Below are 26229 nucleotides of genomic sequence, written 5' to 3' on the forward strand. Positions count from 1 at the left end.
TAAATAATTCATGCTAAAATTAGTCGAATATGTTTGAACAAATGTTCGACTCGTTTATACATCAAACTAAAAAAAATTATTCGTCTTCAACCCATTTACATACGTAACAAACTAAATATAAGCTTTTAACGAGCAGAATATAAGGCGTTCACCAAGGACTAACTGCTTTGGCATCCTTACCAACGCCACCTCTACCACCGGGATTATTTGCTGTCAAAAAATCTATTTTTAATTAATTTTACATGCAAAATCTTTTTATTTTCCTTGGCTTTTTTCATGCTTATAATTACAATTATTTTTGAAGCCACCAAAACGCATGGCTAGGATTTCTATCATTATCTAGCCAGCCTCTTATCTTTTGCCTCATCTCATCATTCAGGTCTCCTTTCTCTACAAGACATTACCTCTCTCTCTCTCTCTCATATACAAACGGAAGAGAAGTAGCTGGCCATGGTCTACGCGCTTACAAAGGCGGCTTATCCCTGGAAGCCCTCTTCCTCTTCCATAGAGTTGCTTAGCACAAAGAAGGGGAGGGTCTATGATTCCAAATCAGGAACTTTTGCCATTAATCAAGTAAGCAGTCAGTTTTTACATTGATTGTTGAATGATCTTTCCTATGCATATTTAACTATTTTTGCCTAAATTGCATAAAAAATGATAAATCAATAGAAGTCTTGACAGCATTCAGATGTGATTTATAAGAGCAAGTCGCTCTTCATATAACATAATAAAAAGAGAAAAAAATGGTGTGGTAATCCCAAGAACCCTCACATAATGAAGAAAATAACATGTTCGTTGTTTGGACGTGTGCAGAAGATGACTTGAATTACATCATGTAATGCGTCCGGCTACATGATATTACATGTCATCAATAACACATCAGAGAAATCAGACAATTTTGCTCTACTTAATGGCCTTCATATCCATTGTGAAACTATCATTTAATATTCAAAAAAGTATTTTCTTTATTTAACTATCCCTCTTATCTCTCTCTCTCTCTCTCTCTTATATGTAGATGTGTCGCCAGCTGTGTTAGGTTGGTAGAGTAGCCTCTTTGAAGGTTGTAAGGCCCCTCAGGTCACGGGTTCAATCATTTTGCCAGTAGTGAGGCCAGCCCTCGATTACTTAGGCACATGAGGGTGGGTGGGAACACGTATATAGTCTCCGATCATTCTTTATATATATATATAGAATCATTACTTCGGCAAAATCTTTTGAGATTGTTTCACATGTATGATTGAAAGAATTCGAAATTAATTAATTTTGAATGTCTACAGGCTTCAAAGGGCTGCAGCTCCTGTCGTGGTCGAGGGGCGATTGAGTGCCCGGGATGCAAGGTTATTCTTTTGTTCGTTCTGTTATTCTTAATCCATAATTAAGCTGCTATTAACAAATCAAATTAGACTTTTCTCCATAGTTCTAAACTTGTGCTAATTTTAATTTCTTTTCTATTGCATGCAAGGAACTGGAAGGAACAAGAAAAATGGCAACATTTTTGAAAGATGGAAGTAGGTTTTTCAACCATTAACAAACGCTTGTAGATTTCTCTTAAGGACGACCATGTGATGTTCGCATGAAGTTAATTTATTTGTTGTGCTTCCAGGTGCTATGATTGCCAGGGGTTTGGCTTGAAGAGCTGCCCCAATTGTGGCACTGGAGGCCTCACTCCTGAACAAAGAGGGGAAAGATAACAGATTTTTAATTAGACCTTTGCAATGTATTGTGATTATAATGTATTACTGTGATGTTTGCTATGGTATGAGTAATTGTGAATGATCTGTGAATTATAAGTTTAATAATTCTAATTTATATTTTTTTATGTTTGTTGAGATGCATCTCATGCTTTGTCAATGTTTTATAATAGCTTGTGATTAATTGTTGGATCATTTAGGGTATGATTTGTTCTCCTAAGTAGGGGGTGTAAACAAACTGAGTTTAAACGAGTCTAATATTTGATTTTGTTCGGCTTGTTTAAAATCTTATTTGTTTAAATTTGTCTTATGCTTGAAATGGTTTATGGAATTCAATAAGTTTTAGAAAATAAATTATTCTTTTCGTTGATTGTATTGATTTTCTTACATCAACTATATTTGTATACTCTGGCTCACCCAATTTAGAGAAGCCAAAAGCCTCTTCTTATCTACTTCTTAAAAGTAGATGCCTTAATGGGCATTTGACCCACTCTACAAATAAATAAATAAATAAATAAATAATAGTACCGTTATTTAGCGGCGGTTTCCGTTAGGACTTTTAACATTGGTTTAAACTGACCCTTCGACTCTTTGTGTTGATCAGTTTGGAGCAAAGCAGCAATTCCATTGCAGCGGTTTAAACCCCTACTCTTTGAGTTTCTTTTTTTCGGACCTGCGAAGTTAAAATTTCACCCCTCCCCAATCTTGCACGTACACTCTCAAAAGCTCTCGCTCTCGGTCAATAGCTTTGCCTTCCTCCTCTCACGCACTAATCTCCCATATCTTCTTCCCTTCACGAAAATGAACCACTTGTCCACGATCTCCCCATCATTTCCATTCTCCTCCAAGCGTGAGACTCTGAGAAGCGCAGAAGGCAATGAGGCTTCGTGAAATGGTAAATGACGAACTGTCCTCACCATCACTTTCTTGAATTACTGCTCGAGGTATTCCTATGAGTTACAATAATTTGTTGTGTGAGTCTCAAATTGGTAGGAATAAGAGAGGGGTTGGGGAGAAATGTTATTGTTTGGTAAATCTTTTGATTTTATACAACATGAAGAAGCCATGCTTCTCATACCTTTGATATCTATTTATTCATAATCTAATAAGATGAGAGGATTTATATTTGAGATTATTTGATTCTACTGATTGATCTTAAGCTTGTGATTTTTTTGTTGGGTAATTCTGTGTTTTAATCTTACCGTTTTAATATTTCTTAGGTTTTGTTTGTTTAATGTGACTTCTTATTATGAAAGCTCTCATTTTTTTCCTTTTTTTTTTTTTTGTTGGGTAATTCTGTGTTTTAATCTTACTGTTTTAATAGTTCTTAGGTTTTGTTTGTTTAATGTTACTTCTTATTATGAAAGCTCTCATTTTTTTCCTTTTGGTGTATGTTTATGTTAGGGTCCAGTGGAACATCACTTCTCAATGTATAGAAGGTTGAATGAATACTTTGTGAGGAATAACTTTACTTTTAGCAAGCCTTACTTTATTAATGTTTGCTATGGTGACTTTTGATGTAGAATACACTTTCGATATGATATTCAAAATCAAAATTTCATGTAAATTTTAGAAATTATTCCGATTGCACTTCTTAATAATTTTGTGCCCATGGATTCTTGTACTTAAATGGGATGTGTAATATTTGATTATAAGTTTAATCTTTGCCATTGTTGAAATAAATATATGACCATAGGATTATGGAAAAATAGACTAAAAATTTTATTTATGTTGTTGACTTTAATGTTGAAGGCGAAATTCTTATATGGTGGAGAGAATGTAATAACCACCAAAAAAAAGTTTTCTTGAATTAAACTAGTATAAATCGATGCTTTTGTGTTTCTTATATCCTTAATGTGACTTGGGAAATGTAATAGATGATCAAATAGTATGGTGTATGAGAATGAGATTGATTGGTGACACTAAAGCTTAGGAGAATTGCTCGGGCAAGCTTTATGAGTGCATGTGGCACCAACCCAAGGCTAAAACATAAAGTTCGAGCGATTGGAAGGAGTTTAATCTTGGTTTTGGAGTCTCAACATCAAAAGAAGACAATGGTCGGGCAACTTGTTTAAGAAGAGGAATTTATCTAAATCCTTTACTAATATCATCTTTCTGAATTACCTTGTTCTTCATCTTGATAACATAAGGTAAGAACCTATCCCTTCTCTCCCTCCCTAATAATCATATCAGTTTATGGATTTTAATTTTCACTAAGCTAAGCTTGTGAGGTGAAAGAAAGCCATTATTTATGCAAAACTAAATCCCTAAAGTCTTTTCCTTTAGTAATTGAATTGTATAGTTTCTCCATCTAGCTTTAGAACAAATTACAACAAGCCTAGTATTCTTATATTATTTGTATTAGGCAATAAACACTAAAGCAATCTCTCAAACACATTTTATTAAGAATAATGTCAATGTAACTTTAAAGATTATATGTTAATATTTTGTTCAAATGTATTATATGTTAATATATTGAATTAATCATTTGGTTAGAAGAAGATAGGTTAATTCTTGCAAAAAAAATTTGTTTTTATTATTAATATTTTTAAACGTTGGCTTTTTATGGTAGAGGCCTATATTTGTAGTGTGAAGAATGGTTCTAGTTTCTTCAGTAGCGTTGGATCCAAATTTGTTCAGTGGAAAATATGCTAATTAGCAATAGTTGAGATTATTAACAAGTTAGGAGGGGAACACTTAACTTTGGTTCTTACACATGTGATCTACATCAAAATTTATTTTTTATTGATATAGTTTGTGGTGGATTGTATGAAGCAAATATATGATCTTCATGTGCTTTTTTTTTTTTTGGGTAGGAATTTACATATTTAACAACTATTTCTTACGCATTTACATATTGAGTACCTAAATATTGTTTTTGAAATTTATACTACTAAAAGCTTTCATATCACATCAAAGATACCACCATTTTAACTTTTAAAAAGTGAAATATACCGTTTCATGCATAGGTAGATGCTGGTTTAGTTGAAGTTTAGGTCTTTGATATGTAAATACATAAGAATTGAGTGGCAAATATGTAAATTTTCCTTTTTTTGTTTTAAACAGGCATATTCTTAATAATACAAGAATTGATTTGTAGTTAAGTAAGGTAAAAATGTGGTCAAATTCATGTTATTACTATTAAAAGATATAGTGAGCTATAGTGAGGGCATTTTGAAGCTATATAGAGCTAGTACCACTCAGTACATAAAAAATGATAACATAGTGTAGACATAGATGATATTAGTAAGAGAATGTGGACATAAATGAGGGTATGACTTCTAGATTTAGGTTGAATAACTAAATTAAAACAATTCCACCAGAATTTTGTATGACAAAATGATATCATAGTGTTTGAAAGATAAAATTCATAAAAGTGTAATAGGTTGAAGATATTACTTGAATTTGAATGTTTTTTTTAATAAAATCTTGTAGAAAATATTATTGGTCACCAAAAATAAATTATAAAGATTGACAGACTGTTTTACTAAACCCAAAGAAAAAAAATTACATGAATTTGAATGTTTTTTTAAATAAAATATTGTAGAAAATATTATTGGTCACAAAAATTGAATTACAAAGATTGACAGACTGTTTTACTAAACCCAAAGAAAAAAAAATACAACTCACTAAGAAAAACACACAAAAACCTAAGAACCGTAAGCCAAATTCAACTCACTCAAATAAAAAAAAAATCATGATCAAGTCTAATAAAAGAAGTATCTAAACAGTCACCACTGATAAGCCGAGACATCTCCATTGGCACCACATTATTAATAGAGATCAACTTAGAAGAAAATTCCCTTCTCGCAACCCAACTAGCCAGCTTATTATCTTCTCTAGGAGTATAAGACCAAGAAACCTATAAGGAAGATTGTAGAGCAAAAACTTTTTTCATCTGTATAATAAGATTCCAGAGGTGATCCAACCGCAAGTTACAAAACTTCCACAACAACAAAGAATTCATTTCCACAATAATTTTGTTACATGAATATGAATGCTGCCTAGTAAAATAAAGCGATATCGTCCATGTTTTAATGTTTTTATTTTACTCTTTCATTGCTTTGCTTTAATTTAATGGTAGGTGTCTACAAAGTTTTAGTCATAACACCTAAACTAATAACTAAACTTTAATATTTATATTTATAATATTTAGGTGTTATGAACCTATGCATGAAAATGTGTAACTCACTTTTAAAAAGTTAGTAATAATGATTTTTTGATGTGGTTTTAATTTTTTCAATGGTATATATATCTAAAGCTCTAAAAATGTTTAGATTTCCAATCATTGTATATAAGTTACTGCGAATAGGTTTAATTCGAACTTTTAAGTAGTGATATGCTTGTAAAGTTAGTCAAAAATTTAAAATATTCTATAAAAGGCTCATCTTAATTTATTTTATCATAACTCATATTTTATGCATTTATTTCAGTGATTTTATGGTATTTAAATTCTTTTTTTCGTAAAAAAACATTAAAAAATTATTTAATTATTTAATTATTTAATAGCTATCATGAAGTTTTAAAATATACATACACTTGGTTTAAACTCATGTTAACTTGGATGATGTCGTTGGGTTCTTCTCATCAAGTCATTCATCCCTAACATAAATTTAATTAAATCAAAATTTTAATAGACATGGATTTTTTTAATGAATTTTAATTTTTCATACTATGCTATAAATTTCCTCAAGATCTAACCATTTAATTTCTTCATAAAATATGTGCTAAACATCTGACTATGTGATATTTTTCTTTAATTGTTGCAACAATTGGAAGATGTGACTTCTTACACATTTATCTGTGATATAGTGATTTAGGATATGATTTCTCACCATAAGATTACACATTCAAATTGCACAGATTACCCTTTATGCGCATCTAGAAGAAAAACAAAATATATATGTGGCACGTTGAGGTCTCACTGAAAAAATCAACAAAAAATTGTAATTTCCTTTGTTACAATCAAATATAGTTTAATTACTAATTAGTAATGCAATATTTAATTTCTAACTTTTATAATATTTTTAAAACTACATATTGATCATCCAAAAATATGATATTTACAAATTAAGCAGTTATACAGTTTATCTTAACTGCCAAATCAATGGATTAAATTATTGAGAATTTGATAAAAATAAAAAAGATTGATTAGATTTTTATCATAATTTTCGATATTTAAGTGAGTATTTGAAAGATGAATGAAAGTTGTTTTGTAAATAGCAAGTTTTGGGTGAACTTTTATGTAATTGCCCCCTAACACACGATCGGCAAAGGGGAGATTGAGAGGCAAAGGGGAAGTTTCTATCCTTGCTTTTCCTGCGCAGACAGATCAAGCTCCGCCATGGCTTGCGCTGCTTCCCAGTCCTTGATATCTGCGAGCAGCTGCGCGTTCTCATCTCAGAGGATTCTCTCTAAGCCCCGATGGCCACAGAGAAAGAAGAAAGGCTTCTTTGCGAACGCTTCGTCCAGTGCCGAAGAATCTGATTGCAACGTCGATGAGTGCGCTCCTGATAAAGAGGTATACATACTCCGACCTCTCGATTATCCTTTTCTGATGTATCTCACTGTTCCTTTCGTGCGTCTTCTTGTTGGAAAGATTTCATGTGTATAACTTGCTTACATGAATTCGGGTTACTATGGGGCTGTTTGATTCAAGATTTAATCACAATTTAGGCTAAATTCTGTCATGCTGTTCTTTGAGCCACTTGAATCCTACTATTATTAAATTTTGTTTTCCTCACATTTTAAGCTAAATTCCGGATTTAGTGAAACCAAGGGGAAATAGGGTTCAAGAGATTTACACCACTTATTCTCATTGTTCTTCTTCTTCTCCTTCATTTAAATTATAAATCTTGAAAATACTTATCAAACAATTCATTCGAATTTATTCAGAATTTTAAGGATTTAATGCTTCCAAAATTTTACTAGATCTAGATTTATCATATCTATTATCCTACTTGCAGCCAGAAACCGTCTAATGTGGAACCGTGCACTCTGTCGGAGAATGATATTGTATAAAAATTAACTTGGGGACGATAATTTAGCTTTCTTTGCTACATTTTCGACCTACTTATTTTGTTTTTGCATATGAATCTTTGAAACTTCAAATTTGCATTCAAACTAAGAAAACAAAGTCACAAAAGCAATGAATGTACATAAAGTGATCTATCATCCTTAAAAAGGGTAAAAGTGCATGAGACTCATGTATATGCTTCAACAAAAAACTATTCTCTAATCTAAGCTGTTCAAAACAATGGGCTGGCCTATTGCAATACCTTGAGGTAAGTTGGAAGAGCACTTGCCTGAATTGGGTAATTAAAGCAAGTTCATACTATCCTATGGTTGAGCCTGCTAAACTCTCTGTTCCATCTTTTAGATGGTTGATAATGTTAATAATGCACTTCTAATAATGACTCCTTTTGCTTTAAAATGTCCATGACTCCATGATGTTTTTGATGGAGTGGATAGCTTTAAGCTCCACTTGGGCATTGTCCTAGTGCTCAATCTATACACCTTTGGCAAATAGGCATTTCTCCTATTTGTTTGAATTATCATTGCCAGGCTGGCCAAAATTGGAGGGGAAAAGAGCCCAGTCAATGTTCAACCTGATCCACCCGGGGAGACATTAGAAGGGGTACTATTGAAGCAGCAGGGATGGCTGACTAGTGTCCCAGTGCTCATGTTGAGGGTTGGCAAACGTCTATTTTTGAGACTCAAGTATATTAGCTTCCATAATGGTGGAAGGCCCGTATATTTTTCCATGCTTTTGGCATTACAAGCCCTCCAACAGTTGTGGACTGCAACACAATGGTTATGAGCAAAAGCAATGTTTCTCTCCTTGGCCCTGGATATCTCTTTAATGGTTTTCTCAAAGCTATCAAACTAAAGCACCTTAATTCCCCATTTTCTCAAAATGCAGATGACCTCTACTAGTAGCCTGCACTTGGTGCCATTATGTGATCGACTTTTCTCTACGTGGTAGCCCCATGAGCAATTCATTGTCTCAACAAGCCCTCTTATATCGAGCCAACAATTAATGGGGATGGCATTCACAACAAGCCTCCATCTGAGCATGCACTGTAGAGGATGGAGGCGCGTTTACCAAACCACTTATGGCTCTCACTAGGGTAAGCAAAGGTTGCATAATAAGCTAGTGGTGATGGTCAGCCCCAAGAACTTATGGATAAGTTCATGATGATCATTTTGAATCAATATTTGACCAAGCAACATATTGTAATCCAGTCCGATGGGGAGCTTTTTACCGAAGGGCTTGCCTGGAAAACATTCCAAATCATTTAGAACACCTTGCTGGAGCTCAATATGAGTAATAAGATAAGCAGGTATATTTGAATAGAAGCATTAATGAGTGTAACTTGTCCTACAAAGGAAGGTGTCTCTTGCCCCATACATTGATTTTGCTTGTGGCAAGGAGATTAGTGAAATTGGACTTTTTAAGCTTTCTAAGAGCTAGAGGTATGCTCGGATATTCAAGATTCATAACTCTGGGAAACTGTAGGAGCCTCGTGATGTTCCTCCAAATAGGAATAGTTTTGCTAAATAATACGGTTGATTGAGCACAATTAATCACTTGTCCCATCCAAGCACGATAGTTCGCAAGAATGGTGAGAAGAAGTTTGGTAGCCTGTGTGGAAGCTTCTGAAAAGAGCAAGATATATTGTCTTCTGCATTCGGTTATAACATTATGCACTTCTTTATCATTTTACCATCCAACTTTAACTTTTTAAAATCCTATTTTGAATTCTTTTTTTTCTTTTCTTTTGGTCAGGATGCCATAGAGATCTTAAATGTTAACATATGTTTACGTATATACTGATAAGTTCTTTTTTATCATAGTAGAGCTATATCTTCTTTCATTCCATCTGCTTGACTTGAGAAGTGACATTTCGAACTTTATTCAAGATCTCCCTTATTTTCATAGGTTTCTTTTCTTTTTTAGATGGAAAGTGTGGGTTTTTAATAGCATACTGATTTGCAAAGCTTGATGCTTAGGGCTTATTGAAGGTGGCCAAGGAAATCAAGATGTTGATGAAGTACCTAAGATTCTATTTCTAGTAAAAATATGAAGAGGATGAAGTAATAGGTTTTGTGTTATTCCACAATCCCTTCCCCAACTTTATTTATATTGATAATTGAAAAAAAAAATCAAACTAATTATAATATCTTTTAAAATTAATTTTATGTCTCCTTAAGATCTTTACATTAACACAAGATCATCAAAATATTCTCATAGCCGACAACATGGATCATTCAAATGTTTGCATTCAAAGATAAAGTTATAAGCAAACATCTCTACTTGGTAACCAATTTAATACTCGTTCTTATAAGGCTCAACTTAAAACAAAAAAATAAAAGTTCTTTATTTGAATGAAAAATCATTTACGTTTACTTATTTGTTCATTAATTGTTCACACATAAGCTCATTAGTGGTTTAACAAGTAATTCGTTAGGAGGTCGATAAAATGGTTATTTAATTATCGATTAATTGCTTATTTGATGACTTATTCTATATACATGTATTAAATTTTCCATATCTTATGTGCTTTCAAGTTTATGCATATTATTAAAGGTATATGTATAAATATGTATATTGTGTGTGTGCATATATATATATATATATATATATAATTTTAGTCAGGAATAAATATTCACAATAATTAAAATTAAATAACACTGCAAATATTTAAATAACAACTTTATAAATACTAAAATAACTTACAGACTGCAACAGGATTGAGTTTCACGATGTACCCCTTACAACTTTAATGCAATAAAAACTAAACTCAGTTTTTGGACATCCAAACACAGGATACTGCTGAACTATATATAGAGCTCAGTCGAACTAACATACTCTAAAATCTTTAAGCATAACATAATAACATATAAAGTTACAAAAGCTTAAAGTTATGGATGTTGGGAAGAGTAGATAATGAGGAGTACTTTTGATCTGACCTTTTCATTTAATTCAGCTTTAGATTTGCAAATAGTCTTTTGATAGCTTTTGGATCATGGTAGGGTCCACCCCTAAATATTGTCTGTCGGATGGAGATTCTTCTTCTTAACGATTGTCATATATAAATTTTCCTAATTATAAGATTCCTCGTCACTAGCAATTGATCCCTTGGTATCGCGAGCATCTGATCTTCGTCTTCTTCAAATAATTTAGCAAGTTGATGCTGTAGTCTTTCCTTAAGTTTGTCAGTATATTCATTCAGAAATTTCTTCCTAGTTGCTAATAAAGATTTTTAAATGAGATATCTTCTTTAGCTTATTTTTTAGGCAGACTTGCTTTATTACTTTGAATCACTTTATTCATGGAAATAACTTTTTTTTCGATACAAATGATTGTCCATCATTTTATTGAATAATTTATGTATAAACATTTATAATTTAAAGTATCATGTTGAATTTCAAGAATCAATGACCAAATCCATGGAATTTGACATTGAGTAAAAAAATATAAATCTGATTAACTTTCTATTAAAATATCAGCTGGAAGATATGTATGGAAAATATTTGACCCAATGAGAATAAGTAGCTTTGATTTTAATGGATAAAATTTGAGTTACACCACCACAATTTTCCCACCATTGATAAAACCAATGGGGAATATTATTGGATAGGATTTTGAACATCATTACAAACATCCAAGAATGTTTTCATATAGGATTAATAATAAGGAATGCTTTATTCATGGCTTCAATATAAGTCCCATAATTAAAAAAAAAAAATTTCTACTTTGATATTCAGGATGTTTATATTTAATTGTTTTAATTTGATGCATTGTAGTTTTACTATAAGTGATAGATTTATTTTCTTCTTTATATCTATGCTGGATTTTGACACATTTAAGGGGGATATGAATTGCTTCATGCATATTACCATCATAAAATGTTCCTGGGAAAAGGATTAATACCAAGATAGCACTCAATGATGGCCTTAGAGGATGTACGATGATAATCATCGTCATTGATTTCGAGAATATGAGAGACTATAACTTTGATACAAAGTAATAATTCAAATGTAGATTCGAGAATTTTTGAGTAAGATTTAAGAGATGATTTATGATCAACAGAGGAAGAAGGTTGAGATGGAGATTAATCTCCATAAATATATTTCGTAAGATTTATTCGAGGAGGATTGCTGCTTCACCTCTCCCCTCGGGAAAAGAGTCACCGTGATTACGAGAGCTCATGAGACTCTTCCCTGTGGGGTAATCCACCCCTGGGAATCCTTGCAAAAATTTACCAGTTAGAAAATCAGAGTTAGTTTTTCTCTTTATGTATTCGATATCAAAATTAAAAATAGATAATTGGGCTTGTCAAGAGACAGATTTATTTTGATGCAAGATTTTTAGCATTTTTGAGAATAATAAATTTTACGGCACTATAATTGATTCACAATTAGAATTTGGTATTTAATAAATCATCTTAAAATTTAGACATGGATTTAACAATAACAAAAATTTTTAATTTAATAGTAGAATATTTGGATTGAGTGGGGTTTCATCTACCAAAGGTAAAGCGAACAAGTTGAAGATGTTCTTTTTTGTTTTAAGTTACCACTAAATCCGAGATTTGAGGCATCAGTTTCAACAATTTTAAAATTAGATAGATCAACAAGGTGAATGCAATGTAAATTTTTAATTTTAATTTTAATTTTTGAACTGCATTAGTATAAATAAGAGACAAAGTTGGATAATATTTCTTAAGTCGTTCAAAAAGAGGTGAGACAAAGCTGGATAATGTTTCCTAAGTAGTTGAAAAAGAGGTACAACATCTGAAGCAAGATTTTTATAGAAATCAACAACATTATTTAAAACTCCTAAAAATCACTAGTTATTTTTTATCAATAATTATGTCAGCAAATTTGTCAGCAAATTCAATATTGTGATGAATAGGGATTATAAAAGAATTTGAAATATTATGTCTTAAAAATCTAATTTAAGTCTGGAATATTTTATTTTTGGGATTTGAAACACAATTAATCTATTTTTCTTAACAATGTACTTAAAAGTATTTAAGTGTTTAATATGATGTTCAATAATATTGGAATAAATTAATATATCGTCAATATAAATAATAATAAATTCAAAAGAATGATTAAAAATTCCATTCATAATATTTGGAATTCAGAAGGTGCATTTTTAAGTCTAAGGACATTACATTCCATTCATAATGATCAAAGGGAACAGTAAAAACTGTTTTATATTTATCATGCTTTTTTATTTGAATTTGCCAATGTGCATATTTAAAATCAAATTTAAAAAATAAAGTTGTTATATTTAACTGATTTAACAAATTTTTTTTTATTTGGAATTATATATCTAATCCTTTTAAGAACTTTATTAGGAGGTATATAATTAATGACGAGTTTTAATTTTTCTTGTTCTTTTTCTGCAGTATTTTCTACATAGAATACTATACAACTCCATAGAGAGTAAGATTTTCTAATAATTTATTTTTTTAATAATTTTTTTGTTTCTTTTATACATATATTGAGATAATGTTAATTCATTTTACATGATCTAGCCTTAGTTGGAATATCTTTTTCGTTAAAGTTATCTTTCTATAGTAATTCAACACAATGAAGCTTTCTCATTGATTCAAAACATGCTAATAACTTGGAAAGAAAAAATTATTGTGTTGAATTACCATAGTAATATAATTTTAATGAAAAAAATATTCCAACTAAGGCTAGATCATGTCAAATGATTCTACATTATCTAAATTTTTGTAGAAAAGAAATAAATGAATTATTTGAAAATTAAATTATTAGAAAAATTTATTTTTCCTGGAGTAGTACAACATTCTATGTAGAAAATATTGTAGAAAAAGAATGAAAAAAATCAAAACTCGTCATTAATTATAAACATCTTGCTAAAGTACTTGAATGGATTAGATATCCAATTCCAAATAAAAAGAATATGTTAAATTGTTTAAACAATGTAACCTTATTTTCTAAATTTGATCTTAAATATGGATATTAACAAATTCAAATAAAAGAGCAAAAACAATATAAAAACATCTTTTACTATTTCATTTGGTCTAATACCATTTTGGACTTAAAAATGCACATTCTGAATTATAATATTATGAATGAAATTTTTAATTCTTGTTATGAATTTATTATTTGTTTATATTTGTGTTGTATTAAATTATTTCAACACTATTGAACAACATATTAAACACTTAAATTTTTTTAAAATGGATTGTTAAGAATAATGAATTAGTTATTTTAATTTCCAAAATTAAAATATTCTAGATCCAAATTAAATTTCTTAAGACATAATATTTCAATTTTTTTCTATAATCCATGTTCAGGCAAATTTCCTAACAAATTACTGATAAAAAACAATCTCAACAATTTTTAAGAGCTTTAAACTATGTTGTTGATTTCTATTAAAAAATTTACTTTAGATACAACACATTTTTTTTTCAACTTAATAAACATTCTCATGCTTGGTCTCTAATTCATGCTACTGTAGTTCAAAAAATTGAAACTAAACTTAAAAATTTATATTGCTTATTCAACTAGTTTTAAAATTATTGAAATTGATGCCTTAAATCTCGGATTCGGTGGTATCTTAAAACAAAAACTAACATTTTCCTCCAAAGAAGAACTTGTTCGTTTTACCTCTAATAAATGAAATTCAACTAAATTCAAATATTGTACTATTAAATTAGAAATACATGTTATTGTTAAATCTATCTCCAAATTAAATACCAAGTTTTTATTACGAATCGGTTGTAGTGCCGCAAAATCTATTATTCTAAAAAAATGTTAAAAATCTTGCATTAAAATAAATCTTTGCCTTTGATAAACACAATTATTTATCTTTGATTTTGATATCGAATATATAAAGGAAGAAACTAACTCCTTTAGATTTCTAACTCGTCAATTTTTGCAATAATTCCTAGGGGTGGCTTACCCCCAGAGAAAAGGTCCCATGATCTCTCTTAATCGTGGTGACTCTTTTCCCAGAGGGAGGGGGAGAGGTCGTGGCAGCAATTCTCCTCGAATTAATTTTATCAAATAACTTTATGGTGATCAACCTCCATCTCAACTTTCTCCCTTTACAACAACAACAACACCAACAACAAAGCCTTAATCACACTACACACTACGTGGGGTCGCACTACGTGGGGTCGGCAACATGAATCATTTTCCTCCTTTACATCCTATTTAGTGTCTTATTTTCATTTAGCCCTAATAAATTAAGATCATTTTTTATACAATAAGCCCAAGTATTTCTAGGTATACCTCTGCCTTTCTTAACATAAGTCGAATCTAAAACATATATTCTCCTGATCGGATCATCAGATGGTCAACATTTAATGTCAACTTTCTTCCTCTACTGATCTTAAATCACCTCTTAAATCCTACTCAGAAATTCTCGAATCTGAATCATTACTTTGCACCAAAGTTGCAGTCTCTCATATTCTCGAAATCAACGACGATAATTATCATCTTACATCACTTTGAGACATCTTTGAGTGCTTAGTACTAATACTTTCCTCAAGAATACTTTTATGATCATAATATGTATGAAACAATTATTATCTCCTTTAAATGTGTCGAAATCCAGCATAGTTATAATTAAAAAAAAAAAAACTATCGCTTATAGTAAACATACAATTCATAGAATTATTAATCATAAAAATGAGACCATACTCCACATCAGACTAAACAATTGAATATAAATATCCCGAATCTTAATGTAGAAAATCTATTTCTTTTAATTACTGGACTTATATTGAAGTCCTGAATAAGACATTTATTGCTATTAATCCTAAACGAAAATATTCTTCGATGTTTGTAATGATGCTCGAAATACTATCCAATGATATTTCTCATTGGTTTTATCAATGGTGGGATAATTGTAGTGTTGTAACTCAAATATTACCCCCTCCAATCCAAGCTATCTATTCCCATTGGGTCGAATCTTCTCTCTACATATTTAAAGTTTTAGCTGATATCTTAATAGGAGGTCAATCAAATTTATATTTCTTTTACTCAATATCAAATTTCATGGATTTGATCATTGAATCTTGAAATCCAGCATGATGCATTAAATCATATATGTTTATACAATTATTCGGTAAAATGGTGGACAATAATTTGAATCAAAGAAAATGTTATTTCCATTAATAAGTCAAACTAATAAAACAAACATGCCTAAAAATCAAACTAAAGAAAATATCTCATTTAAAAATTTTTATCAGCAATTAATAAAGGAAATTTTCGAATGAATCCGCCAATAAAAGTAAAGAAAAACTACAACGTCAGCTTGTCAAATTATTTGCAGAAGAAGAATATCAGATGCAGAAAGATGAAAATGATGAAATACCTGACAATTGGAAAAATTTATAGATGACAATTGTTTAGAAGAAGAATCTCTATCCGACAGACAAAATTTAGGTGTGGATCCTACTATGATACAAAAACTATCAAAAGGAAATATTTGTAAATCCAAAGCAAAATTAAAGGACAAGGCTACATAAAAAATGCTCCTCACTATCTACTCTTTCCAGTGTCCATAACTTTAGGTTTTTATAACCATCTGTTATTATGTTATGTTTAAAAATTTTGGAATCCGTTGGTTTGACTGAACTTTATATATAGTTCAGTAGTATTCTGTGTTTAGTTTTTATTGTGCTAAAGGTATAAGATGTGAAATCATGGAACTATTCCCTCTTGTAGTCTGTAAGTTATTTTGATTATTATACAGCTGCTATTTAAATATTTGTAGTGTTTTTTATTTTTAATTATTACGAATATTTATTGTTGGTCGAAATTGTTTTATATATATATATATATTGATGAGTCGATTATAAATTTTTATCATCCAACACGAATGTCGATGCATTTTTTTTATTAATTAAAATTTTAAATTTAAATTCAAGAGTATCCATGACTCCGATTTCAGCAAGTTTATAGTCAAACTGACTGTCTCGACAAGAAGAATACAATGATACTAAAGTTGGGTCAATCCAAGTTCAATCAAGTCAAGCCATAGAGTTACTTTTTGAAGCGTTTGATCATCAAATGAATTCAAAATTTGATATTTTTATAGTCAAATCGTGCGTTTCAACGAGACAAATTCATCTAGCCCAAGTTCAATTGGTTTCGAGGTCATTAAGGCACTTAAGTCGTTAAAAAATCCAATGTTCAATGAAGAGCAATATGGGTTATTCGTCTGGTGTTTGGGGAAGTTATTCACCAAAAAACTAAAGTGCCCATACCACAATTGCTATAAATAGAAAAAAAGGAATTTCAAAGCCCATTCTTGACTGAAATCCCGATGATAACTCTCGACCCTTCATAACTGTCGAACACTACCAATTATCCCTGTTTGTCATCGTCGACCTTCTGCCTGACAATTTCTTCTTGTAAACCTTGCATTTCAAATACGACTATAATATGTTACACTAGAATTAAAGACCCAACGACAACTTCTGACTTTCGTAGCTACCAACCACAGTACACATTTATCGTTGTCGACCGCCACCGGTTACTTTTGCTTACAACCATCGTAGTCAGAATACTACGATTGTTCCTAACACTTATATTTTTTTGTACTCTGTATATCAACAAGTGTTGTATCTAGTATAAATAGTAACATCACTCTCCGAGTTGTAAGAAAAAGGTGTGTTTTTATTCTTACACACTTATGGCGAATTACTTTGACGCGGCTAGTCCAGTGATGTTTTTTCTTTTTTTTATTTTTCCACGTAAAAAATCATGTTTCCTTCTCCTATTACTTTTAAACTATCTGTATGTATTGATTCTTCGTGCAATGTCAAAACATTAAATTATCACTTTAATGCTATGAATTTTTTTGGCAATCAACAGGCGTGCGAGTGTGCGCACACACACACATATATATTGGGGGTGTGTGTGTATGTATATATCTGTCTGTTATATATATATATATATATATATATATATCTGGATAAATGCATATATGTATCATGGTATGCATATTTTCTAATTTGTATTGACTTTCAAATAGTTTTTATGCTCATGAGCAATCAGGCCACTTGCAGACAATGAATTTTATCTCATTTCGTTAGTGAATAATGAGTGGAACCAAATAATAATTAAGCCCGCTCATGTTTGACTCGTTTACCCCTCTACTTATTGATCTAATTTTTTTTTACATCAATTATGTGTTTTAGTGTTCTCTTGAACATATTTTTCTATGCATTTGTAATTCTGACTAAAGGCTGACAACCAATCTACACCCTTATTCTAATTTAAAGTGTAACATTTATTTTGAGTATTACTAATTTTTGTTGAGTTTTATTTAATTTGTGGCACATTAATTGATCTTTTTTATTTCTTCTGATCCATTATGTTATATATTGTTTTAATAACCAATCTGTTGAATCCAAATATATCCGATAGATCGTGCCTAATGAATAGAGCGTGAGAGAGAGAAAGAGAGAGAAAGAGAGAGCCAGAGAAGGAAGAGGAGAGGAAGACTTCACCATACGGGGGAAATAAGGTGTTCTCGGACTCGTGGACCCATACAGTTGGGATCTCTCCTAAGGATGTTGAATTTGAATCTATCCGGTAGACCATGTTCAAGAAATAAAGCTTGAGAGAGAGGGAGAAAGTGCAAGAGAAGGAAGACGAGAGGACTCCCTCAGGGGAAATGGGGAGTTCCCGAGCTTGTAGATCTATTTTATTCCATAAAAAATGTGTGTTACAATTGGGATCCTCCCCCCAAAGGTTCCTCCCTTTATATTATGAAGCCCTCATATTTATAAAAGATAGGAGGGGTAAAAGTATACAAAAATTACATATTAGGTCGTATACTTTGAAGAGAAAAACAAAATGCATTTTAGTTCTTTTTATTTCGACTGTTGGATCATCTCGAGATCGATGCAGACTTTCATGTTCATGTTTGTCGGTTGATTGAAGTGAGGTGGCCGTGGGAGAGAGCTTGTTCGATCGACTGAAGTGAGTTGGCCTACTACTGGATTGCCTCGAGATCTGTGCAGACAATTTTTTTGGTATACATATGAAGTTTGTAAATTTTCTTGTTCATTTATAGTGACAACTACGATAAGGACAAGGAAATTTATTAATCAAACAAGTCTTAAATACGTAATTTGCTAATGATACTCCTTGCTAGGCGCTTTTCACGCTCAGTTCTGGTACTTTCTTCATCACCCACGTTAGTCCCAGAGTTACTCGTCCCGGAGGGGAGTATTGTAATTGCTCGCCTCGGAGGGGAGTCTTAAAGTTGCTCGCTCTGGAGGGGAGTCTTAGAGTTGCTTCCCTGGAGGAGGGTTTTAGAGTTGCTTGCCCCAAAGAGGAGTCTTAGTGTTTCTTGCCCCGGTAGGGCGTCTTGTAGTACTGCACTCGATCAGACGCTCTTGACATTGTTGTCGGTTGTTTTGTTATGCCTTTGACCAATCAGACTCTCTTGGCTTCGTTGTTGGTTGTTTCACTATGCCTTTAATCCAATCAGACTCTTGGTTTCGTTGTCGGTTGTTTCACTATGTCTTTGACCAATCAGACGCACTTGGCGTCGTTGTCGGTTATTTCCCATACTTTTGACCAATCAGACGCTCTTGGCTTCGTTGTCAGTTTTTTTGCACTGATTTAATTTCCTCTGGTGCTGGAAACAAATGAATTGAGATGTATCTAGATAAGCATATATGTGTGTAGAAATTGAGTGGTGTATGAAAATATGTAAGAATTAAGTCTTATGTAAATCTTCCCTATTTGGAAATGGTTGATCGCAGGTAGAGGCGTCGGAAGCAGCTGATCTGACATCAATTTATTGAAATAATGATTCTCTTCAAAGGATGCTACAGAGATATTGATAATCTTAAATGGTGGCTGTAGAAAAGTCATACATAAATATTATTATAATGACTTAAATGAAGATAACATAAAAAACCCCAATGGATGCTACAAATTAGTAGTGATTGGTTACAAGCGATAAAAGCTGAACTCGTTATTCCATAAATCCATACAATTCTTGATTGTAATGTATCCCACAATTATAAACACAAAAAGATGAGAGAAGTGACGAGAGCGAGAGGTTTTTGCAACATAATTCCCACACAAAGTGGATAATAGCGTGATGGTAGCATGTATGAAAAAATATAAAGATATGAATTGAGTGTTGCACATGTATATAAGACTTTTTTGTTTCTTCCTCCATGGTTTCGGGTTGGAGTAGAATGGTCGGCCGGAGCGGTGGGGTGGCTGAAGAAAGAGAAGAGGCGGCGACGGAAAGAGCCGCGTGACTGAGGTGGTGGCCTGACGAGATAGATGCGGAGCAGCAACTTATGAGTTTTCTAGAGGGATCAGTCTTCTATTTGAGGAGGGAGAACGTCGCTAAGGCGTGTTGCCTGAAATTGCCGACGACGAGGGAGTTGACAGGGGGCTGCAGACAGGTGTAGTTGGGCTATTGGTATAGTCACGCGTTCGAGAGAGCAGGAGGGCATTCTTTGCGAGAAGAAGTCCGATTGTTGAGGTGGTACCGTACGATAAAGGACAAGATCGCCCGGATGTGCGGCGATTGGTCATGAGATGGTTAGTCGGAGGTGACCGGAGCAACGGTCGGTTGGAGGGTGTTGCCAGCTGACGGGTAGACTATTTTAACATGTTTTGTAGGGCGGCGATTTGGACAAAATAAAGCGACACATTCGATAGTTTCGGATCTGAGACTTCCTTAATTTTGGATAGAGGCGAAGCGATCAGATGGATTTGGACGACCTGTCTTTGCGGCGTCTGGCCGGAGGAAGGTCGACAGGAGTGTGATTTATCGGCGAAAACGAGTTTAGCATTATAAAAATAGATAAGATTTAAGTGACAGATATGGGAATACAAAAATATATAGGAATTGAGTGTTATGTATGTAAATCCTCTTTTTTTTGAGTTCCTCAAGCATTGAGCAGCTATCGAAATACATGAACTTGAGGTGAGTCTTGACCTTATACAATTAGAAATGATCGATCGGAAGTAGAGGACCGACTGAAAGTTGGTGGTCGTTCGCAGACAAACAGAACAACGGTCGACCGAGGAGTGTCGCCGGCCGATGGGTGATTTGCTGGAGGCATTTATAAGATTTGAGTAGTATGTAAGAAATTATATAAATATGCAAGAATTGAGTGATATATATGCAAATCTTCCTTGTTTCAGAGAAGTGCTGTGGTCGATTGACAAATACATAGCAAAGCGTTGATCGACAAATTAGACGGGATTTACCTGGATCTTACCAGGACTTATGCTTGGACAACCTAAAGCCCCTATTTTATAAATCTTGTACTGGTACTCCATGCCAACAAGGAAGATGTTTGAATTTACCTTTCTCCATTGTTTCAGATAAGTGTAGAACGGTCGGAGGAAGATTGTTGGGAAGATAGGCTGAGCAAATTGTATAAACGAGTAAGGATTGAGTGAAGTATGAAAAAATATAAAGATACAAATTGGGTGTATATATGTGTATCTGTATATAAATTGAGGTATATGAATTGAGTGGTAAGTGTAAATCTCTCATGTTCAGTGGGTCAACAGAATGAAGTCCAGTCGTCGGAATGTAGTTTGGTCGGCGCCATGTAGTTCGGTCTGCAGAATGAAGTTCGGTCGGCGTAATTCGGTTGGCGTGTGTGAGAACCCCACTTGCGGCAGAAGAGCGATGTGGAATTGGAGTTTGATGTTAGAGAAGAATAGTGGAGTTGTGTGAGTGAATAAATGAGAGAGAGAGAGAGAGAGAGAGAGAGAGAGAGAGAGAGAGAGAGAGAGAATTTGGGGAGAGGAAGTGAAGGTCTCAGTTGGAGGTGGAAGTGTAGAGAAAGCTCGTAGCTTGAGTGGCGATGGGGAGTGAAAGTACGGGCTGCCTGGGAAGAAGAGTCATGGGGAGTTTGTGGAGAGAAGAGTTTCATGGCTGCTATGAGGTGACGTGAGATGGATGCTTGAGAGGCGATGGGGATTGAAAGTATGGATTGCCTCTGTTTCAACTAGATCTATGTGGAAATATGGAGAAAGAGATGAAGTTTCTTAAAAATCATCGTTGAGGAGTAAAGGAAGTGGATCCACTTTTGTGTAATTTTTCCTTGTGTGTTCTTTGCTAGGAGCGCCTCTGAAGAGTTTCCTCTTGGTGTTTGCTCGTCATTTTGTTCATATCATAATCCATGCTTACCGAACCTTAAAGGATGTTGAATCTGAATCAGTTCGGTAGACCGTGCCCAAGGAATAAAGCATGATAGAGAGAGCGAGAGAAGGAAGAGGAGAGGAGGAATTCCCCGGGAGGGGAAAATGAGATATTCCTGGGCTCGTGGACCCATTTTATTCCATCAAAGATATGTGTTACAATTGGGATCCACTTTTCTGTAAGTTTCCCTTGTGTGTTCTTTGCTAGGAGCGCCTCTGAAGAGTTTCCTCTTGGTGTTTGCTCGTCATTTTGTTCATATCATAATCCATGCTTACCGAACCTTAAAGGATGTTGAATCTGAATCTGTTCGGTAGACCGTGCCCAAGAAATAAAGCATGATAGAGAGAGCGAGAGAAGCCCAAGGAATAGAGCGAGAGAGAGAGAGAGAGCTAGAGAAGGAAAAGGAGAGGAGGACCTTCCTCGGCGGGGGAAATGTGGTGTTTCAAGGCTCGTGGACTCATTTTATTCCATTAAAGATATGTTACAGTTAAGATCCCCCCACATCATTAAACCCTCATATTTATAAAAGATAGGAGAGATAAAAGATATACAAAATTACATGTTTGGTTATGCTTTTAAGAGAAACGCAAACATTTTAGTTCTTTTTATTTCAACTGTTGGATCGTTTCGAGATCGATGCAGACTTTCATGTCCATGTTTATTGACAGACTGAAGTGAGGTGACCAAGGGAGAGAGCTTGGTCGGTCGAGTGAAGTGGGTGGCTGACTTCTGGATTACCTCGAGATCCGTGCAGAACATTTTTGGGTATACACAATCATTTTCCTTATTAGTGCCTTGATTATTAGCCTAACTTTTAGCTTATGTTAAATCAATTAATAGACAGAAAAATAATAATGACTTTTTAGCAACCATCTTATTTATGCCATACAATCATTTCAGATAATTTCTTAACATATTCCAAAGGTTAATATAGCTGATTTGAAAATACTTACCATCTCCATAAATTTCAATCCATCAAGCACCACTTGGTGCGTAAATGCTTTCTGGGGCTAAAATGAAAGATTAAAATGGAGTCTGGTAGCAAACCACTTCCAAAAGATTAAAAAAAACATTTCCGGTTGAATCATGTAGCAGGGTTGCCCCCTGCCCCTTTACTAACGAATGATGCTTGTTTCAGGTTGGAAAAGTGAGCATGGAATGGTTGGCTGGAGACAGAACTAAGGTTGTTGGAACTTTTCCTCCTCGGAAAAGAGGTTGGACTGGATATGTAGAGAAAGATACCGCTGGGCAGACCAACATATATTCCATTGAGGTTTGTGTTTTAAACGGTTAAAGGGCTATTTGGGATCACTTTTTATTTTTTATTTTATTTTATTTTGTTTATGCTTTTAGTTGAAATAAAATATATTTGGTATGTTGTAACATGTTTATCATTTTTGAAAAATTCTCTAAATACATTTAGATGTTTTGAGTATTTGTAAAAATAAATTAATTTTTTTATGAAAAAAAAAAATAAAAACATGCAAAAAATATACTATAAAAACATGTTTTTAAAATAAAAATAAAATAAAAACAAAAGTGATTCAAAACAAGCCCTAAAGCTACTGTGTTATCTTTTTAACGCATACAAATTCTTGTTTTCTCCCACTAAAGCCTAAAACTGTTCAAATGTACCTAACTGGAAATTCATCACCCCTAAAATGTAAAAGAAATACTAGGCTTATTTCCTAAAATGTAGATGGGATTGAGTTTGTCATTTCTCATGAATGCATTAATATTCTCTACAGGCTTGAGGATAATGTGCACGCCTAGGTTTTAATTGATTAGTTCTATAAGATCCAAAACTTCGAGTTCTATTAGACGGCTTATTTCCTGAAGAGCTTTGCTTGTACAAAGAGAAAATAACTTAGAAATTGATTCATTCTGTTAGATTGATCATTTGGTTGGGTGTATTTAGAAATCAACATGGATTTTAAGCTTCAAAAATTGATTTTCACACTTAAATTGATGAAAAACAAAATGATCACATTCTTAATCCTTTTTTCTATCTAAAAGCCACCAAAAAAGGCCACCTTGGATGCAATCAGTCCTTTTATTTGACCAATAAAAGCAAAATATGATCAACATGAATTAGTTTTCGGTCGCTTCATTCATTAAAAGGGAAAGTTCCGTTAAGAAAATCTAATAATCTTTAGTGGTTCTCCATTCCACAGCCATCGGTGTATGTGGCAGAGAGTTCAATAAGCTCAGGCAATGCAGGAACATCAGCAGAGGGCGCGGAGAACATAGCAGCAATCACTGCTGGTTTAGCTCTAATCTCTATTGCAGCAGCATCATCCGTGCTCATTCAGGTCAACAAGAATGAACCTCAAGTTCAGAGAGTGGATTACAGTGGTCCTCCTTTGAGTTATTATATCAACAAATTCAAACCTGCTGCTACAGTGGAAACTTTAGTCCCTCCCGCACCTGAAATCTCCCCATCTGTTCTTGCTTCTGTCCTTCCGGAATCTTCTTCTTCAACAATCGAAGCATCCGTAGATTCTGAATCTAAGATTTTGTCGGAACTGCAGTCTGAAGACAAAGCAAATTTTGCAGAAACTTCTGGGTAATCAATGTACCTTAGGTAATTACTTGGCTTTAAATGGATTTTGCTTAATGTATAATGTAATTTGACTTGCAATATATAACACATAACACAATGATCTAATTAAAATTTGGCATGTCTACTGTACAAAAAATCATTTGCCTCATTTTTCTTACTGTTGTTTCCAAAGCAGCTGCTTAGAATGTTCTTATATCAATCTTCATCTTCACCACAATTATAGGGAAATTTCATGATATATTCTTTTTTTCATTGTGTAAATAGTTGTAGAGTTGATGAAAGGTTTCAACCTGATCATCAAACTCTCCATTTTGGCACGAGTCTTTCTGTTTAATATGTTAATTTTCTCATCCCAGTTGTTAGAAATGATAACACAGACAATCATTTGATGTGTATTGTCATACAATTAGTATGAAATTAGCACACCGTTGTAGGACTGGCATGAGCGGCTTCAAAAAGAAAAGAAAAGAAAACTTCTAATGGTAGATTTGTAATTAGCCAGAAGGAATAAGCACATTTGAAGAATATAGACTTATTGTTATTTTAGAGACTTGCAAAACAGGCAACCACAAATACAGGAAAGACATTAAAGCTAAGGCTCTCCCCTGTTTTGAATCCATCAAAACAGGATTTTTAAATACTGATTGAACATCTAAGTGAAAATCGAAAATATGTATTTTCCATGCTAAATGATTCCGTCCTTTTATTGACCAATAGGAACGTTAAAAGTTTTCTCCCAGCGGCGGCTGAGGTAAGTCCTAAAACTGCATTGCGAGCTGTTGATTTTATTCATGTAAAGCTTCTTTCATCTTTTGTGGTGTATTATGTGTATAATGAATGAGGAGTAAATGAAGAAACAACACAGAAGAACTTGTAATTTAACCAAGTAATGCACATGAGAGAATTGGATTTAGCATCATATCAAGTAATTAAAAATATTTGTTTTTAGCTAACAATTGGTTGACCCACACTGCCTTGCTTGATTGATAGTGGATTTAACAGAATGTTATATCTAAATCTGACATAGTTCACATGAATTTTTAATTATAATTATAGTTATAATTATAATCATAGGTGATTGTTTGGGCATATATAATTATTATATTTGTGGCCTAAAAAAATGTCTAGTTTTTACTCAATCAATTACTTGTACTAATGAAATTTGGTGATGCTTTACTCGTGGATGTTGCTCACATTGTTTTAGGTAAACCTCTACTATATGATTAGTTATTTCTCATTTTAAAAGATACAGTATATATGCAAATATGACTAATGACAGAAGAACATTTTCAAAAAATCTAAAATCGAAGGGTAAATTTTAATTTATATAAGGATTTGTGGGCTTTAAAAATTCGAAATACCTCAGCCTTCCACAATAAAAAGAAAATATTTTGAAAATGAGGTGAGGGAGTTTAACATGAGGTTCCATATTCAATTTTTAGAAGGCAGATGAAATAGTAGATAAGACAATACCCAAAGATTTTACCCTCATTTTGTGAAGATTTTAATATATGGGGTTTGAGGTTTCCCATAGGCTCAATCTCCTATAGTTAATTACCCCTCATGATAGACAACATTTTCGATTAAGACTAGTTATTAGACACTAGGTTTTCAGACTTAGCGAATATTAGCAACAAATTTAAGATTTAAAATTTATGAAATTTTTTTTATGAGCTTAAGAACATATGGAGTGGAAAATGATGACGCGGCCGATCAAGATAACATGGTTCTATGATATTCAGTTATCGTGGTCCAGGTCTATTTAGTTAGAGGAG

The 26229-nt window shown here is 33.0% G+C and overlaps 1 protein-coding gene across 1 annotated transcript; it reads left to right on the forward strand.

Annotated features, from left to right (window-relative positions):
• Positions 1 to 6962: 6962 nt before the first annotated feature.
• Positions 6963 to 24572, forward strand: LOC110032615. Its single transcript, XM_020736291.1, has 3 exons — positions 6963 to 7212; positions 23030 to 23164; positions 24066 to 24572. Exons 1-3 carry the CDS (start codon positions 7036 to 7038, stop codon positions 24459 to 24461), a joined length of 708 nt encoding a protein of 235 aa, XP_020591950.1. The 5' UTR covers positions 6963 to 7035; the 3' UTR covers positions 24462 to 24572.
• Positions 24573 to 26229: the final 1657 nt, after the last annotated feature.

Source organism: Phalaenopsis equestris, unplaced genomic scaffold (assembly GCF_001263595.1).
Source record: "Phalaenopsis equestris unplaced genomic scaffold, ASM126359v1 Scaffold000002, whole genome shotgun sequence".
Lineage (NCBI taxonomy): Eukaryota > Viridiplantae > Streptophyta > Magnoliopsida > Asparagales > Orchidaceae > Phalaenopsis > Phalaenopsis equestris.

Excerpts from the sequence above, each read along its gene's own strand:
- LOC110032615 (XM_020736291.1), top strand. The coding sequence starts at position 7,036 with ATGGCTTGCGCTGCTTCCCAGTCCTTGATATCTGCGAGCAGCTGCGCG. Across the intron at positions 7,213-23,029 it reads AGTGCGCTCCTGATAAAGAG|GTTGGAAAAGTGAGCATGGA; the intron begins GTATACATACTC and ends TGCTTGTTTCAG. Across the intron at positions 23,165-24,065 it reads CCAACATATATTCCATTGAG|CCATCGGTGTATGTGGCAGA; the intron begins GTTTGTGTTTTA and ends TCCATTCCACAG.